This window comes from Stegodyphus dumicola, chromosome X2 (assembly GCF_044657685.1).
Source record: "Stegodyphus dumicola isolate Sdum_Otavi_A_Nest chromosome X2, ASM4465768v1".
In the NCBI taxonomy this organism is placed as follows: Eukaryota; Metazoa; Arthropoda; class Arachnida; order Araneae; family Eresidae; genus Stegodyphus; species Stegodyphus dumicola.
The window spans coordinates 89,381,695-89,399,984 of record NC_140781.1 but is presented as its reverse complement, the minus strand read 5'-3'; the positions used below and the strand labels follow the sequence as shown (position 1 = coordinate 89,399,984).

Here is an 18,290-nt window from a genome sequence, read left to right as displayed (position 1 = left end):
AAAATTAAGTGAAAGTTAGCCAGTCAGGTCGAAATGCAGAGTTTTTCATTTATTTATTTATTTACTTAATACAACCAAGTTTTTTTAAAAAAATTTTATTTGCTTAAAAAGTAGAAGCACAAAAAGTTTAGGTGTGATTGCTTAATTTTAAAATAATTTAGAATACAAAAAAATTAGGAAGTCATCAACTTTGAATAATGATTGTGTAAGAATATTTTATTAGCAGCAACCAAGCTCGACCGCTCTTGCAGACACAGATACTGCCAAAATTCACCGATTTGACGAACAGCAATACTTAAACGCTTTTTCTTTCATCATCATTGGACGGGGCAGTGCATGCTTGAAGGAAGACAAATGTGTTAAAAACCTATTTCCTATGTGTCACAAAGAGTGAAATTCGGGCCTTAAACATCATTGTGAGTTTTCAATAAAATATACTTAAATCTAGGTCGCAAATGTGTAGACGTGACTTGCCTGGAATATAACATGAATCGTGAGCAGTTTTTGCTAGAATGAATCAAAATGAATGGAAATGCTTTTTAAAATGAGATTCGTGTAACTTGAGCGAACTTTGGAAAGTGGAACTATTTTATTGAAAAAATAAAACACTTTAATAACTAGCCATAATTGGGATGTGGGATGTTTTGCAAAGAGCTGGGCATTTCTGTTCTACTGTTAAGAAGCTTTTGTTTCTATTGAAACGTGCTTTTTTTTGGTAAGTCACGTGAAAAGTTTTGAATTTAAAGTGCAGAACTTATTTTTTATTGTCAGCCTCCGTTGTCATTGCAAAAATCAGGTGGAATAAGGTTGCATTTCATACTTTGTGAGGACAGTTTGTTAAATACTTACAGGCACGCGAGGGCTGTCTGACTATGAGAAAGGTTACTTCCGTCAAAGATTTTTTAAAGGAAAACTGGCTTTTATTCAAATTCTTGAAGGGACAGCCGGAACCATGGAAAGAATAAATTTTCTCATACTTATAATTGTTTTGTTATCATTTCAAAAAAAAAATGTGCAAGTTTTAATTGAGTTTTTCTGCTTTAAAATTTTGTAATTTATGATTTTAAAGTTATCTTGTTAAAACATTTATTATTACATAAGTAGTTTCCAAAACTATAAAAATTTTATCAACGTAAGCTTTCAAATATTTTAGCGTCGAATTTTTCATAACCTATTCCTTTACTCACTTACCAACGTATCGATTCTATTTTACATATCGTTAGGCTCTTCCTTTTGCAGCGTGCTATTTAATGACTGCTTTAACTTCAAAATGGGTGTAGCTAATAAGCCACAGAATGCGTAGAGCTCTGGAGACTGGGTGTAGCTTATTAAGGGATTATTCTGGATCTCGCTTGGGTAGCTGTTTTTACGTAGTTTGTTTCGTTTCTCGTTTATGGTAAAGCATGCGAGGTTGTTTTCACTTATTTCAGACAGAATCGTCGTGAGGGTGTCGCGGGTGCGGCTCTTACGTCTGTAGGGGAAAAAAATCAAAGAGGGAGCAAAATACTGATGTAGTAAATTAAATATTTAGTATTATATTTCGAAAACGGAATTTTGAAAATTTGCCTCTCTCTCTCAAAATAATAATAATAATAATAATATAAAAAAAATAAAATAAAATAAAATTTTTACTTTTATAATCCCCTTCTTGGAATACTGAACACAATTTAATTTGGAGAAAATATCTATTTTCTTTCACTTTTGATGTTCTGGCACTGAAAGACTTCTTGGGAATACTCGGCTTTAAACAGTTTAGCGAAGTTTGATATTTATTCATAAAGCTTATTTTCAGCTGAATACTGCTGTATTTTCATTTTTTGTATAGGTGTTTTTCTTTTGTGTGTATGTCTGACTGTATGTATGTTTTTGTGATATTCCCCATGTGTAACATATGTACGAACAAGTTTTCCTTAGAAAATTCTCCATGAACGTATCCAGCCCCTGTTTTCCCTTTGCCATATTCAAATAAACAAGAAACCAGATCGATAAATTATTGTTTTTTGCACTTTCATTTCTTTATTTCACCGACAAAATGGCATAAGATTAGAAGCTCAACTTTTAGGCAACAATATATTTTACACAGAAATGATGAAGTCTTATTGCAAAGGTATTTAAAAGCCAACCATAAAATTCTAAAATAAGTCGAGGCACTGGGAGATTGAATGCGGAAGGCAAGAAAAAAAATTCAGAGACATGATTACCGTTTTCTAAAACATTGAATTAATTTGAAATTTGTGAAAATTCTGTAAATGTGAAGAAAAGAAAAATTTGGTAAAGGAAGGGGAGAAAAATCAAAGAACTTCTGAAATACAAAAATTAGTAATATGTATTGGAAAAAAAGTTATGAACTTCCTAGAAATAAGGCTTTCTTCCAAGATTGATAGTCATCGCAAAAAACTTAATATGCTTCCTAGTGTGAAAATATCTTAATTATGGATACGCATGTAATTTTCTAAAAACCTAATAAAGTGTCTGAATATCCATGTACAATAGAGGCTAGATTATCCCACGTGAGATTTTATCTGATATACTTTTCATATCACCAAAAGCTGGTTCATACAAGAAGCTGCTATTTTTATTTTTGCCAATATTATTACTCAATGTGTGTAGATTATTATTACTTACCGCCCAGCAATGGCCGAGTGGTCGCTGAACACTGATAGTTCCGTCTGAGGTTCGAATCCCGCGAACGGGTGTGCTGCATGGACGTTTTCGTGGTTCATGTGTAACGTGTATACGAGCCAATATCCCTTAGAAAGGCCTCCGTGAAGGCATCCATCCCTTTGGGCAGATAGCCCTTGAGTGCTTTGCCATAATCAAATAAATCAATATATTATTACTTACTGTCATACATTATCTGTTTCACAACCAAGTGTATCATATTTCTGGAAACATGCATTCTGACGTTACGCAACCAAGATTTGCCATACGGTATAGTATTCTAAATATTGTAAGATTATACAGTAGTCATTCTAAAGCCGCATTTGCCCTAATACTAGAAAAGATGGAAGAGGAAAGAGATACTGTCAGCTAATAGATAATTTAAACACAGCAGTCAAAGAAAAGAAGTGGACGATGTGCAGTAGGAATCATATCATACTGCATCATGATAATGCCAGACCACATGCTGCTTTGGCGACTCATCAGAAAACCGCAGATTTAAAAGGAAAAATTATGCAGCATTCACCATACTCCCCATACCTAGTACCTTTCGATTATCACTTGTTTTGCTCCTTGCAAAATTTTTTGAAGGAAAAAAAAAATCCAAAACTGAAACATTAGCGAGCACTATTTGAGTTCATCGCCTCTAAGGATGACATTTTTTAAAAATGGTATTTTCAAATTATTATCACGCTGGCAAAAGGTCATAAGTAAAGACGGAAATTATATTATCCAATAAATATTATTGAAAGAATGAGAAATGTATTCTTTATATTTATTTCCCAAATGGACAGAATTTTCCGGTAGAACTTGTATATTGACAAATATCGCAAGCTGGGGGATAAAAAATAACCTCACTATAGCCATCTGTAAGGTTATGAGTTGCAGTTATCAATCATCATAACGAAAATCTCCGTTATAACTCTAGCAATAGTTTGCGATGTAATTTTATTCTCATTTTACTGTTTAAAATAATATTGACATAAAGTCTTCAGTTATTTAATATATTACAAATATTGGTAATCCTGTTCACGAGAAAAACATTGAAAACATTTTTTCATTATAAGCAGATTTCACTCAATTTTAATTACTTAGAGATAGTGAAATCTGCAGCTTTAAATTATATTTTATTCCTTCTTTTGCCAGAAGGAATCTGTTTATGAAGAGAGTTTGTGCTTGTAGTTGATTCCCTTCTTTATTTGTTATCACTGCTGAAAATATTCTTTCACTTGCTCTTGATCATGAGAGGCAGAATACAGATTTAATTAATGTTTCAAATGAGTAAAGAAATAAGTAAAGAAAATTGTTCTCTTAAAATAGTTTTTACCCCCAAAATGTCACGATCTCTTGATCTTTTTGTCTGCTCCTTAGCAATCTTCAATACTTGTCATTCTTATCGATTATTTTTTCAGTAGCTGTAATATTAGGAAAATTCATAGCTAGTGGCACTATACTATAAAAAGTATTTGTTTTGCTCATTTTATAATTCAACATTGCTAAACTTTTTATTTCGGGATCTCTGTAATTAATTTGTTTGAAAACTTTCTTGTAGAACTCTACATAAAAGGGAAAACGCTGCACTTAAAAGTTGTGTCTTTTTTGTACAACTTAACTCTTACCTAAAAATGTTAGAAGGATTTTCCTAAATATACATTTTCAGATGTCCAAGATCCAGTTTTTCCCTATGAAAGGCAACTTCCCACTGTGCCTACGAAAAGGAACCCTCAGAAAGTAAAACGTTCTTATTCTAAAGAGGAAAGTACTCTTTCCACGCATTCTACAGCAACATAATATTGACTAGATTTACAACTATATATTGTTTTATAGGTTAGGAAATTAAACAAAAAAATTAAATGTGCTTGAAGAATTCAGAGTAGCAATCTAAAACTTATGCATCGAGACCTGACAGGGCATTTGCTAATTTCTTTCAAATAAATGTAACCATAATTCCCATTGCATTTGAAAGTATGGGAAAAATGTATTTAGGTGATAAAGCTTCTTCACTTTATGGCAAACTGTTTTTTGCGCATTCGAAAATATTACTCATTAGGTTACATCGTACTTATCTTTCATTTTTTGTATTTATTTCAGACTCATATTGTTAAAAAATAATTTGGGCTCGCTGATCTGTAATTTTTTAACCCCTTTCTTATTTGGCCTTTAAATTCTATATCACATATTGCAAAATTAGTTTTACTGTCAATAAAATTGCCCGTTTTCTGTATCCCTTTCTTCGTAACTATGTTTGTTTCTTGTTTTGTTCTGTCTTGCTTTGTCCTGCAGGCAGCAGGATAAAGCAAGACATTTTTGTTCTTTGCTTGCCTAATAAAAATGAGTATTTTGATAATAATGAACTTCAGACATGTACAAAATATATGTATCTTAGTTTTTTAATATATTTAGTTTTTACGTAAATTAAAAAATGAATATACAGATACGCGTATTTTGTACATCCTGAAATTCACTGTTTTGTTCAGACTAAATTATCGAAAGAATCTATTTAATGAATATGAGAATGAACACAGATAAAAGCAGCAAGTCTAAACTGCTTGCATTAATGAAATGCATTATTTTCTATCTCAAAATGGTCTCAAAAAGTTACCTTTTGAGAACAGGACAATACGAGTGAGAAGGAATCTTTGGAGTTCGGCAGTAAGTCTGCTATACTGCATCGATTCCACGTGTGCTGATAAGATTAAGGTATTTTTACGTGAAATTAGTAAGCTATCATTTGTGTCACTTCCAAGAAAAGTTATCCGAATACTGACACATCCATTATATTTTAGCCCTAAGTTTTTTGATAAAAAGCAACATACTAAAAAACTAATGTTTTTTTAGTGTACAAGCCTGCAAATTTTCTGCTTATTCAGTTGATTGCTTATTTGTATATCTTTTGATATTTTACGAATAAAAAGTGGTAAAACAGATTTCAGTGTTCAATCGACATTATGTTAGCAATTACGGGAAATCTAATTTCCTGTTTTTGCAGAAAAAGTACTAAACTGGTATTTAAAATGTAGTTTAATTTTTACATTTTGCCCATTATTTCTTCATGTGATGGATATATTTAAATGAAATCAAACATGGACATAGGTTAATATAACACAAAAAAATATACTGTACAACAGTCATCGTACACACTGACGCATGATTGTGCATAACGCTCAGCGACACAGGAAGGTCTAAAACAGAGATTGCAAGAGGGAACAAAAAAGGGAGGATAATTTAGGGTGTATGATTGCTTGTAACATACAGCTCTCACAGCGTGATTTCGTACTGGAAATGAGGCAATTTATGAGTCCTTAATGGCAGTCGGTTTCACTCCTGCAGTAACGCTGTTTTCATGTCCTGGAGGGTTCTGCAAAGAGGAAGGCAAGTTACAGTTGCCCTCCTAAAAGTATGTCAGACAAGTTCTGTAGAGTTTATGCCTAACTAATCGATCTGGCTAATAGTTTCACTTTCTAAAAAACCATCCATTGGGTTAGCTCCATGTAAATGAGGTTCACCAACGGCTGAGCGGTAAAGTCGCTGAACATTAGTAGTTCGGTCCGGGGTTCGAATACCGGCGAATGGGCTGGCTGCATAGACGTTTTCGGGGTGGTTGTGCGGCATTTAAATCACTAAACCATGTAAGCGAATATTGTCATCCATAAAAATTAACGAACGGTCAACTACCCTGGAAAGACAAACATAGGGCTCTGAGATGCCATTCTTCTATATCACAGCAGTTACTGATTCTCTGTCAAAGACCAGAAGGTCTATGTCCACCCCCGTCTATCAAAACTCCACTGCCATACTGCCCCCTTTCTGGGATTTTCGAGAACAAGTAGCGGTCTTTGGTTCACTCCAGATGAAGGTGCATTAGCCTAAACCGGAACTCAATCTATTAAGAGAACGACCCTCCCAATGCTTTCTCCAAAGTAGATGTTCTCTGTATGGTGTTAAATTAACTCTTTTGTGTGTAAAAGTTAGCGGAGACGCAAAGACAGAGTCATCTTGCAAATAGAGGAAGATCGTATGTTTACCTTTTCAGGTATGTAGTAAATCCTCAATTTATTTTTATGGACTACAATACTCGGCCATACAGGGGCTAATCTGGTAGATGATTTTCTGAAAAGTGAGGATTTAACCAGAGACGCCATCCAGATTTCCAGACCTAAACCCTGTAGAACATGTCTAGGATACTCTTAGGAGGGCAACTGTAAGTTGCTTTCTCCCTCCCAGAATCCTCTAGGACATGAAAATAGCATTGCTGCGGGAGTGAGACAACTGCCACAGGTCTCAAATTCCCTGATTTAAAGTATAAAGTGACATTGTGAGAGCTGTACGGCTATTAAAGGGGACCATACCTCCTATTAGCCTGCTTTCTTATTTGCTCATGCAAACTTTGTTTTAGGTCTTTCTGTGCTGATTAGCATGCTACACAATGATGTTTGTATAGCGGATTGTTGTATGACTTTTTTTTTTTTTTTTTTTTTTTTTGGTATTATATCAACTTACGTCCATAGCAAATTGCACTAAAATCTGCCCATTACTCCTGGAGAATTTCAACATAGTGGTAAAATTATCTTAATTTTTAAAACTAGAGTATGTACCAAAATACTAAAAATTGTAAGGATATCATGTTTGCCGAATTACATAACTTCAATTTTAGAATATTAGTTGAAATTACAAATTATTTAGCTAATTATGCATTAGAAATTTTTATGAAATGTTTATGTATATTGGAAAGGATTAGTGTAAATGTAATTTAATAATAAATATATGTGAATAATAGTTTTTTTTTTTTTTTTTTTTTTTTTTTTTCTCCCTTGTAGTTAACCATACAATTTGATGATAGAGCAACTTCTACTTTTGAATATCCATCTGAAAATGCAAGTCCCTCACCTCTGGATGAAAATGGAAGTTGGAATGACACAACAAAATCAGGAATTGAACTTGGATCTGCTGCAAACTCAAGTAAAATCTTTTTTCACTGTATTTTTCTCTGGTCTGAAAATGTCATTCATTTCTTTTTAAGTCTCAATTAATACTTCTGATAAAATTTTGTTCTGATTATTTTTTTGCTTCAAAAAGTTTGAACGCTGAAATATGTTGCCATTCAAACATTACTTAATAAAATATTTTTTTCTTCTCTAGTATTATAAAAAAAATTAATTAGGATATCAAGTAAAATTTATAGAAGAGAATAATAATAAAAATGATAAAAAAATACAGCCAACAAAACAGCACTGTTTCTTTAGGAAATGTTGGTACTGAAGTCTAAACTTAGGAATGTGTGATGTTACATGTATAGAAAGAGGCTGATTTTCGAAAAGCTTTTGTATTTGATGAAATTTTTTGAAAACTGTGAATGGTGTCCTTGAAAACCTATTTGCCAGATTCTGTAAGCAGTCGATTGGATAGAATTTCTGGCTGAAATGATAAGGCAGCTAAAACGTCAGTGAAAATGTCATTCACATAATGCTACTCAAATCTGATCAATTTCTTAGCAAAACTACAGTATCAAGATCAGGGCCTATTAACACATGGTCCCATTCGGCACTTGTGCGGTGCCCCATGCTAATCCATTTACATTTCATTTCTGTGAGTGGTTGTTGTAAGAGCCTCAGCACAGTAGTTTGCTCAAGGGCCCATGGCACTAGTCAGGATGACCAGTTCATATACTGGTAATTATTGTTTCTGATGGGTGCTTCATGGCTTTTACTAGAAAATGATAATGTCTCAACTTACTGAAGACTATACTTTTCAACAAGTTCAAATTCTATATTTATATTGAAAACTGTATTCCTGCCATTAGAAGACTTTCTGCTGCTGTGAAGAAATGATTGCATGTGCATGGAACATTTGTCAAAAGACCTGCTGTATATATTCCACTGATTCTTTCACGTAAAGTTTAATGAAGGAAATAGGCATGAGAGCAGGTATGATGTAGCAGAGAACAATGACACTTGTTATTTGTTTGAGTCCATTATTTTGATCCGGTTATGCTATAATTTAGGGATGACGATGAACATGATACAATGAGTCAAATGATGTTGAAGAGAACTGTTTTTCTCTGTGACAGCATCTTCGTTTTGGGTAGGAAGTTTCGTTTTGGAAGTTTAAGCTGTCACATTGACATATATGCATGACCTGTGAAATCTGTTGCAGTTCAGATATGTAGGGTGACATCATTAGAGTCAGTGCTGCTTTCACTGGCTCTGGAACTGCCCTTGGATATCATTGATCATTGTGTAAGCTCATATGCTACTGCAAATACTGTTTTTGTTGTAATGGATGACAATTCCTGCTCTCACAGGACATGTATAGTTGACCAAGGTATTAGAATAGAAACTGATCTAGTGTTACTATGTTAATTTCAGATTATATTTAACTGCATAAGAGATTTTTTTTATTGGCTTTACTCTACTGTTATGAGCAGTTTTATAGAAGTAATTTCTTTATTTGTTTAATCATCCTTCTTAGTTACTCCATTTATATTTGTAACATTCAATTCACTTTATGACACCAGAAAATATATGATGCTAGATGAGGAAGCAATATATATGTTCTTTCTGAGTCTTTTAGACCTCAACAAATGCATCTGCTTATTTATTGCTTTCTATTTTTTAGCTAGTTGTCTATCCAAGTAAGATGTCCTGCATAATGTTGTGTAAGAGATTAGGTATCATTATTTTCTGTTGAATGGCCTCTTAATTTAGCAATGGTATTTTTTCACATACAGCCTTTTTCACTAACAATAACAGTTATATTAGTATAATTTTCTTAGGGTTCTATGTAGAAATTTTAGAATTCTTTATCAGAAAACTGATTTAATAAAAATTTTATTTCTTAAAAATGCTTTTATAAAATAAAAATCTGAGTCTGCATCTTATCTTTTGGGTATATGAATTTTTACTGTGGATTTTTTTAAAAAGTAAAGCAGATAAATTATATCATTAATTCATATAAAATGTTTCACATTTAGGGTTGGGACTTTCCAGTTATAAGCCTCTGGTGCTTAGTAGCAATAAAGAATTTGAGCTTGGTGTTTCTCAGCCCAATCACAGGCCTGCATCTGTTGCTGAAAAATCTGAGATTGTTGATGTTCCTACTCTGGATGTAATAATACCAGCTAATCCTGATGACACAGGTGTTTGGTCTGCAAGTGAAACTGCAGATATCCTGTTCTAATTGTTTGTAAGTAACACTAATTTACTAAGTTGTATTTTATTAGAAGTTCTTTTATGCTTCTCTGTCTTGCATCATGTTCTTATGTTTTTAGTAATTCAATAAACTTGTTCTGTTTAAAAATGAAATTGCATTCTGACGCATTTTAATAGTTTTTAATAGGCCAAAGAATCTCTTAAAGACCAAAGAACTGAAAAAAAAGGGGGGAAAATTAAGAGCAAACAATAACTGACAGAGTACTTTTCTCTGGGCATTAATTTTTTTATTTGGTATTTATTAAAACATAAATATTTGCAAAAGTGTAATACAGTCAAAAGTCTTTAATCCGGACTCGTCGGGACTTCGGCGATTCCGGATTATAGATCATCAGTTTAAATCTGGTAAGATGGCATGCAGAAATTATAAAATTAAAAATATGAAACCGTAATTTATAAAATAATGAGCAATTATGATCTAAAGGGTATCAAAATTTACAAAAAAAGAAGCTTAATATTTATTTGTTTACTTTATTAAACATTTCTTTCAACGCGTGCATGCGTAAAGCATACCTTACGCATAGCCGAAATTAGAAAATTGCAACCAGAAAACTATTTGATTTGTATTCGTGATATTTATAATGACGAGGAATTTGATTTAAATCATATCAAAGACGGAGTACATCGAGATTAAATACTACATTTAGTAAGGAATTATAAGCCAAATAAAATAAAAACATCTGCCCTGAAGATAACGATAGTGCTGACAGATCAACTTCCAGTTCATTGCGCGCCGCGACGTTCCCCCCCCCTTGCTCAGAGCAGCGTGAAATTGATAAACAGATTTCGGAACGGTTAGATAAACAAAGGATATGCCTTTATCCATTTTTTATTTTTTGTAGCAATTCGTTTTTTGTTTGATGGACATCGAAACATACTTTCGTTTTCTAGATCCTTTGGGAGCTCCAGCATCGGAAATTCTATTTGACATAATCAAAAGTTTAAACTTACTTTTATAAAATTGCTCTTACAGTCTGCAAAAAATAATAAGCCGGATCCAATTCGAAGATTAAGGAACAATGCAATCTATACCAGTTATAATTAACCATTTGGTCGTTTCAATAATCACATAATGGATGCCATTATTAAAACTGGTTTTGGTTGGCTAGGAACTCATATGTGCCATTGCGAGCACAGTATTTGCATTTTTCATGAAGATTTTCAATGAGCTCTTTACTTAGCAGTTCCCATTATTTGAGTTTAATATAACAAAAAAGGGAGGCCTTTGTGTATTTCAAAGAATGGAACATTAAGTTTTGCTTCAGAGAATAGCTTTTGATAAAGGGAAATCGGCCTTCTACTAAAATGCATTGAACTTCTCTTTTAACTGAAATTTATTCCAAATAAAGGTTGAGTTTTTCCTTTTGATGTTAGCTCTTGAAATTCCATGGCATTTGCTCATGAATCACTATCCTAGAATATCCCACAAGTTGTTAAGTGGAATTAAGATCAGTAGATTTGAATGATTAATTTATATGTACAAACGTCTTGTTTTGATCTACCATACTAACCTTGATCAGAAGGAGCATTATCAACTTGTAGGAAAAATTACTTTCGTTGCACCTAGATTAAGGTGGATGCAGAAGTTTTGATGATGTTTGTTGATATGGTCAAAAGATTGTCAACAATTTTTAGACAGTTCCTGATAACCTATCAAGTTGAAATTTTGTACACACCTAATTTTTTTATCAATGAAATTATAATGTGGCAAAGCAATTTTTTCTAAATTCAATTGAGATTTTTTTTTTTTTTTTTTTTTTTTTTTTTTAGATGTTGAAAAGACTTTTTGCACTTATTGTTTAATGAACAAACTGAAAGTCTCAGACATTTACTGTTTGCACCTTTGGATAGACTGAAAAAAGAAAAAAAGTTCAATAAAATTTTTAACGTAATTTCTTATTTTTTTGGTGAATACAAAAATCGCTCAGTTTTTTTCAACCTTTTGAAATCTATTATTTTAAAATTTTAACATTTAAAAATTTAGCTTCAATTAATTAATATCAATTTTTCACAGGTTATAAAACAAACACTTCCCCCTTTCATAAAGCAAGAACGATAATAAGTTAAGTGATTTTTAACATTTTTTAGAAAAATGTGCTATGATATGAGACAGAAAAGGAAGTAATTGCTGCTTCAGTTTGAAGGTTATAATGTCATTATGTCACACTATTTTTCTTGCTACTTCCTGGATTTCTCTAAATTCGCTGTCCTTGCTGCAAAGAAGCTAAGCTTACTCTAGAAGTCCTGAAATTTTATAAATGTTGTATCTCCACCCTTTTTTTATATAGATAGATTTTGAATTTACAGTTCATTTTATTAATCTGAAAGCCAAAAGGATTGACAAGCATTTAAAATTATTTGTGATAACATCTACTGCATCACTTTAATTTTGTCTTCCATTTCATAAATTTATGTGTATTTTTTCAGCATTTCATTTTTAAAGTTGACTTCCTTAATTTTGTAGTTATTCTTTAATTGGACTTAAAAAAAATTCCAGCATCAAAAAATATATGTTAGAATTTTAAAAGTTTATGAAATAAACTCTTCACCCATTCTTAAAACAATAATGATTAAAGCACATGTTAACTAGGCGACTTTCTAGAATTTAAAAAAAAAAAAAAAAAAAAGTGTGTTTTTATAAGATTTTGTATAATTGTTGTTCATCCCTTTGGTCGGGGCCCACCAGCGGCCGAGCGGTAAAGTCACTGAACATTGGTAGTTCGGTCCGAGGTTCGAATCCCGCGAACGGGCTGGCTGCGAGAGCGTTTTCGTGGTTCCCCCAAATGTAACACATATACGAGCCAGTTTCTTTTAGAAAGTCCTCCGCGATCCCTTAGGTAGATAGCCCTCGAGGCTTTGCCATAATCACACACACACGTCACTTTGGTCAAAACTTTGCCATCCATTTTTAAACTATTCCCTCACAAGTTATTGAGCTCAAATTCTGCACATACAATCATTGTGGATGACAATACAACATGGTGAAGGGAATTTTTCAAAAGTAGATTTTTTAAAACTTAATCTAGAAACAATTATTTTGTACATATCTTCATTTACTAAACAAGCTCTCAGAAGTTTCTTGTTTGGTCCTTCAGATTGAGCAGAAAAAAAGGTGAGGCTAAAAAAATGGGGAAAAAAGTGTTTATGTTTTTATCAAATAATATATTATTTAAAACACATGAAATAATTAAGTAACTGAAAGGAGAAATATGTTATCATGTAGTTTAATGGGAAGAAGAGATTAAATAATTTTATTTAGAGTATTCATATAGCGAATAGTAAAAGCGTGTATGCTTGACCAACAGAATTGAATAATTAGAGCACCCTGCTATTTTATTATTTATGATGTAAAATTGTAGATGAATTGTTTAAAGAAAATTGTTTAGCTCTTATTTCCTTGTAAACTGTATGGTAAATTATTTTTCTCCTTTGTTCATTATTATGAACTTTGAATAAATTTTTCTTTTAGGAAATTTTCTTTTCTTGTCTTAATTTTTTAACTTCAGATTAGTCTACTTCATTTATATCATTTATTTTTTGCATTAATTTCTTCCCACCAATTTTATCTGAGAACGGGAAATGTGTAAATTCATGTGTATCCTTTTGATAACTTAACAGTGAGTAGGTAAATTATTTTTTCAATCTTCTCATCCCTGTTTAGAAAAAGTTGAAATCTGTAGAGAAGTTAAATAGTTACATATTAGATTTGAAGCAAGTAAATTAATACCTTCTTGACTTTATTAAAATTTTCTTAATGTGGTGAACATATTGAAACATCTAATTATTTGAGATATTTAATTTAATGATTTGAACATTAACTTTTGAAAAATTTAATTATTTTTTCTATTTTAGGTTCGTTCATTTGGTTATCAAGTTTCCATTCAAGTGCTTTGTATAACCTTCTCATTGACAGTGGATTAGTGTTAGTATTGAAGTAAATATTGTTAAAAATGCAAAATCATGTTTTAGTGACTGTTGATCAGCTAGCTCTTGCAGTTCTTCTTGTAAAGCTATATTTTGTGTTTCTGCTTTGTAAACTTTTTAACATTTTGTGCAAACAGTTCATTTGAACAGTTATATTTGTTCATTAAAGTGTTCAGAATACATTAGTGTAATTGAATATGAAACATTTAAAATTTTTTATTTATCTTAACATCTCAGATGCTAAGATTTGTTTTAAAATTGCAGTAGGTATTGTATTATAATATAGTGTTACAGTAAGAGAGAACATTCCTAAAAACGGAAAGTAACACATTTTGTTTTTGCCCTTTAAACAGTTCTTACATTATTATGTTAGAAATTCTGTAATACATGTTCAGAAGCTTGTTATTTCTGACAAAAAATTATTGAATGCTGTGCAGATCCTTGCATTTAATTTTGTGTTACAAGAATTATCTTGTAGCTTTTAATGTAGTGTCCTTTCAAAGTGCAAAATATAATACATTTTAAACACTTAAGTGTGATTTTATATCCTAGATTAAAGTAATTTGGGGTTTACTAAGTTTAATTTGTCACCTTAATTTTATATTTCATAGCATACTTTAGTTCTAAAAATAATAATTTTGATGAAAATTAGCTGAATTTTAAATACTGAGTGAAATGTTAACTTTTAATAATGAAAAACAAACATTCCAGTAAAAAAGTAAATTTTGGAGGAAAATGTAAAATGAATTATATAATAGAGCTAAAGTAATTTCCTGTTAGTCACCCTGAGGTAAATAAATATGTTAAAAATATAATATTTTAAGCATTTAGGAGCTTTTTTTTTTTAGTGTATTAACTACTGAAAATATTTGTAATTGTTTATAATAGTTATAATACAAAACTGCCCTTTTAAAATTTTTTAGGGAGGGGATAATCTTAACTTACTTATGCAGAAAAGTTAATGGGAAATATGCTTAGAATATGGATTAAATTCCTACTGTAATATTATGATTTTAGGGTTTTCATGGTTATATACAAGAAGCTTTACAAAATGGAACTGCATTATATAATAATTGATGAGCTTCTATTATAACTTACTTTTATATGAAATGAAAAAGGAACAACTTTTGTTGATATTTGTTATTCTGATTTATTTTATAACCATATAGTCATTTCAGTATATAAAATACAGTTACATTAGTAGAGTGAAGTTTTTCAGAAATATAGCACACATATTTTTTATATTTTAGTCTGTGGTTTCTTCCCATATTCATTGACATTATAAGTAAATGTATGAAGTATTGTAAACTGGTTAACCATACCATTTTCTTTGCATGTAAAGAAAGCAACGTTTTTCATTGGCATTAAGGTGTCCTTGTGATGTGCTTTGTCTCCTGGTGGCCTTTCTGTTATAATGTAACTTTAATTACTCCCTTTACTTTTGCATCTAGTTTTTCATCTGTATTAAAAATATGATGAAACTATCTGTATTTAACATTTATAATAAGTGTAATTCTTCAATTCACTTATTTATTAAACTTCGAAATCATCTTTTTCTCATCATAAACTGTGATCTATCTCAGTGTTCTAATTTGCTGTTTACAAAATACTGCATTTTTTATGTATGTACATTTCCCGAAACAGAAATTTGTTTTTCTAATGCATTGACATCTCTTATGAAACTTACTATGTTCTAGAAAATGTCTGAGATGTTTAAAATATTTATATTAATTCTTAAGAAGTAATTACTTATGATTTACATGATATGGCTGTCGTATCCACTTTGGTAGGTTGTTGGTTATTATGTGCATAATAGCAGTATATTTTTTGAGGAATGAGAGTTGTTTTAAAAATGCCCCATGCTGCATTGGAAATTAATGAAATCCCCATTATACAACAATGTAAAATGGATTGTTTCTCGATATCCCCCCCCCCCATATTTTTTTAAAGTGAAGCATTATTGGCTTCTAAGTGCTGGTTTTGCCTGTTCTTAGATAGACATTTTATTTGAATATTGAATTAGTTTACTATTGATTATTTTATTTATTTTGTAGCATTTAAATATAATTTTATCAGTTTGTTTCTTTTAAATTTCTACAATATTGGTATTTTTTATTTTATGTTTTGTTGGTATAAATATTGTGTTATAATCAGTAGTATGTTGAGATGTCCTGCATTTAAATGCTTCCTTTAATATTATTAAATTAACTGTAAAATGTGAATCATTTGTACAGCAATCTTCATTGAATTTATTTTCATCTGTAACCTGTTTGAATAATCATAAAGCTTTCATACATTGAGCATTTTTTTCTAACTTGGTAAACTGTAAATATGGTCTCAAGATGCAAATATCTCTTCAAACCATATCAGTTCTTGCTTAACATAAAGCCTTTTGCTGAAGCAGTATTTTATGAAATCATTTTTAGAACATGATGATACTTTTCTTTTTATACGTTATATTTTTTTGAATGATGTATTTCCATTTGTGATTCAAAATGGAAAATTTTCAGTTACTTATTTTGTGTTGTAAGTTCTGTATTTTAAATTCACGTTAAAAGTATTATATGCTTAAAGATCCTGCAACTTGAATTATTAATAACAAGTAAACACATTGTTCTTTCTACATTTAACAAATGAATAGGAATATTTATGAATTTTGGGAAATGTTGTGGTTTTTGAATTTTGACAATTTAAATAAAATTAATGCATTTTGTAAATGTACATCTATTATAGAAATTGGATTGATGCATTTTTTATTAAATTGTTAATTTGCATGCAGACTGAGAAGAAATAATAAGGGTTTAAGGATTCTTATTAAAAATTGTACCAACAATTCTGATAAGTTCTGAGATATATTTTGTGTTTGCTTATTATTTTAGATTTTAATTATTTTTGTCAAATTTTGTTGGAAAACTTTATGTATGGTTTATAAATGTCATGAAAGTATGTATTATTTGACTATTTATTGGTAATGTGAAAGATAATTATAAATTTACACAAAACAATTAACGAATCGAGTATACTTGCATATTCTCCATGTTTGAACATTTTAATCTTATAAAATTAATACAGTACAATGTCTGTAATCCAGACTCGTCGGGACTTTGGAGATTCCAGATTAGGGGTTTTTCCGGATTCTAGATCTTCAGTTTAAATCTGGTAAGAATGGCATGCAGAAATTATGCAATTAAAAATATGAAACCATAATTTATGAAATAAAGAGCAATTATGATCTAAAGGGTATCAAAATTTGCAAAAAAAAAAAAAAAAAAAAGAAGCTTAATATTTATTTGTTTACTTTATTAAACATTTCTTTCAATGTAAGTTGCTTCGTTTTTTGTGTTAATACTTTCTCTTTAATTCTATAAACAGACATAATTTCTTGTTCAGTCACAAAGTTCCAGTGTTCAAGTCCTGTAATTGCTGTGTCGAGAATACCGATTAACTTGTCAATCAAAATTTTTTAGTTTTCAATAACCTCTCTATCACTTTCTTCACTATCAGAAGCGGTATTTTCTGGATCTAGAACTATACTACAGATTTTGCCGTCCGTTGATTGAAGATTGGGGCATTGTCGTCGTGATGAAAAACTTCTGTTATATCATCTTCATTTATTACCACTTCTCCACATTTCTTTACAAAATCCAATAACTGGAAAATGTCACCTTTAGTTTGCAATTTCTGAAAACCTTCAAATTCACGGCTATCATCTTCATTGTCTTCACCATGAAATATGGTAGCTGGCCATAAATTATGCCAAGCATTTTTTAACATATCTGGAGACACATCCTCCCACGATCTTGTGATGCTCCACAAAGCAGATTTTATGCTAAAGAATTTTAAAAAGTCTTGAATAGTCTTGCCATTGTTCAAGAAATTTAACATAGATGTAAAAAATGCTACTGTATATTTACATTTCAGCACATGCACTATTCCCATATTCATAGGCTGAATGATAAACGTACAATCTGGAGGGAAGAATAATATGAATACATTATCTTTCACTAAAACTTTAAGTGAAGTATGCCCCGAACAGTTGTCAACAATGATTAATATTTTTGAGTCATCGGGTAAACCAACTGAATTCAAATGTCGCCAAGCCTCAGGTATAAAATTATTTTTGAACCAATCATTCATCAACGCTTGTGTCATCTATGCTCTTTTATTTGCACAATATATAACTGGGAAAATCTTTGCAAGTGGGATGTCGGAATCTACAAAAAATTCAAAAAGTTCCTTTTTGTTTATGTCATATACAGTTGACTTTCCAATGTCATACTCCTCGCATAATTTTGAGAGAGATAAGCCTTTATCCATTTTTTGCAGCAATTCCACTTTTTGTTTGATGGACATCAAAACATGCTTTCACTTTGTAGATCCTTTGGCAGCTGTAGAATTGGAAACTGTTTTTGATTTAATCAAAAGTTCAAGCTTAATTTTTATAAAATTGCTTAAACAGTCTGCGAAAAATAATAAGCCAGATCCAATTAGAAGATT

General features: G+C 31.0%; 1 protein-coding gene across 1 annotated transcript in view; it reads left to right on the top strand.

Moving 5' to 3' along the window:
- LOC118202570 (uncharacterized) overlaps positions 1-17,070 on the top strand; it is a 94,482-nt gene extending 77,412 nt beyond the window's left edge. Inside the window, exons 2-4 of the mRNA XM_085809644.1 lie at positions 7,479-7,620; positions 9,632-9,843; positions 13,722-17,070. Of these exons, the coding sequence (XP_085665770.1) occupies positions 7,479-7,620; positions 9,632-9,837 (348 nt within the window). The 3' untranslated portion in view covers positions 9,838-9,843; positions 13,722-17,070. The remainder of the gene's footprint in view (positions 1-7,478; positions 7,621-9,631; positions 9,844-13,721) is intronic.
- Positions 17,071-18,290: the final 1,220 nt, after the last annotated feature.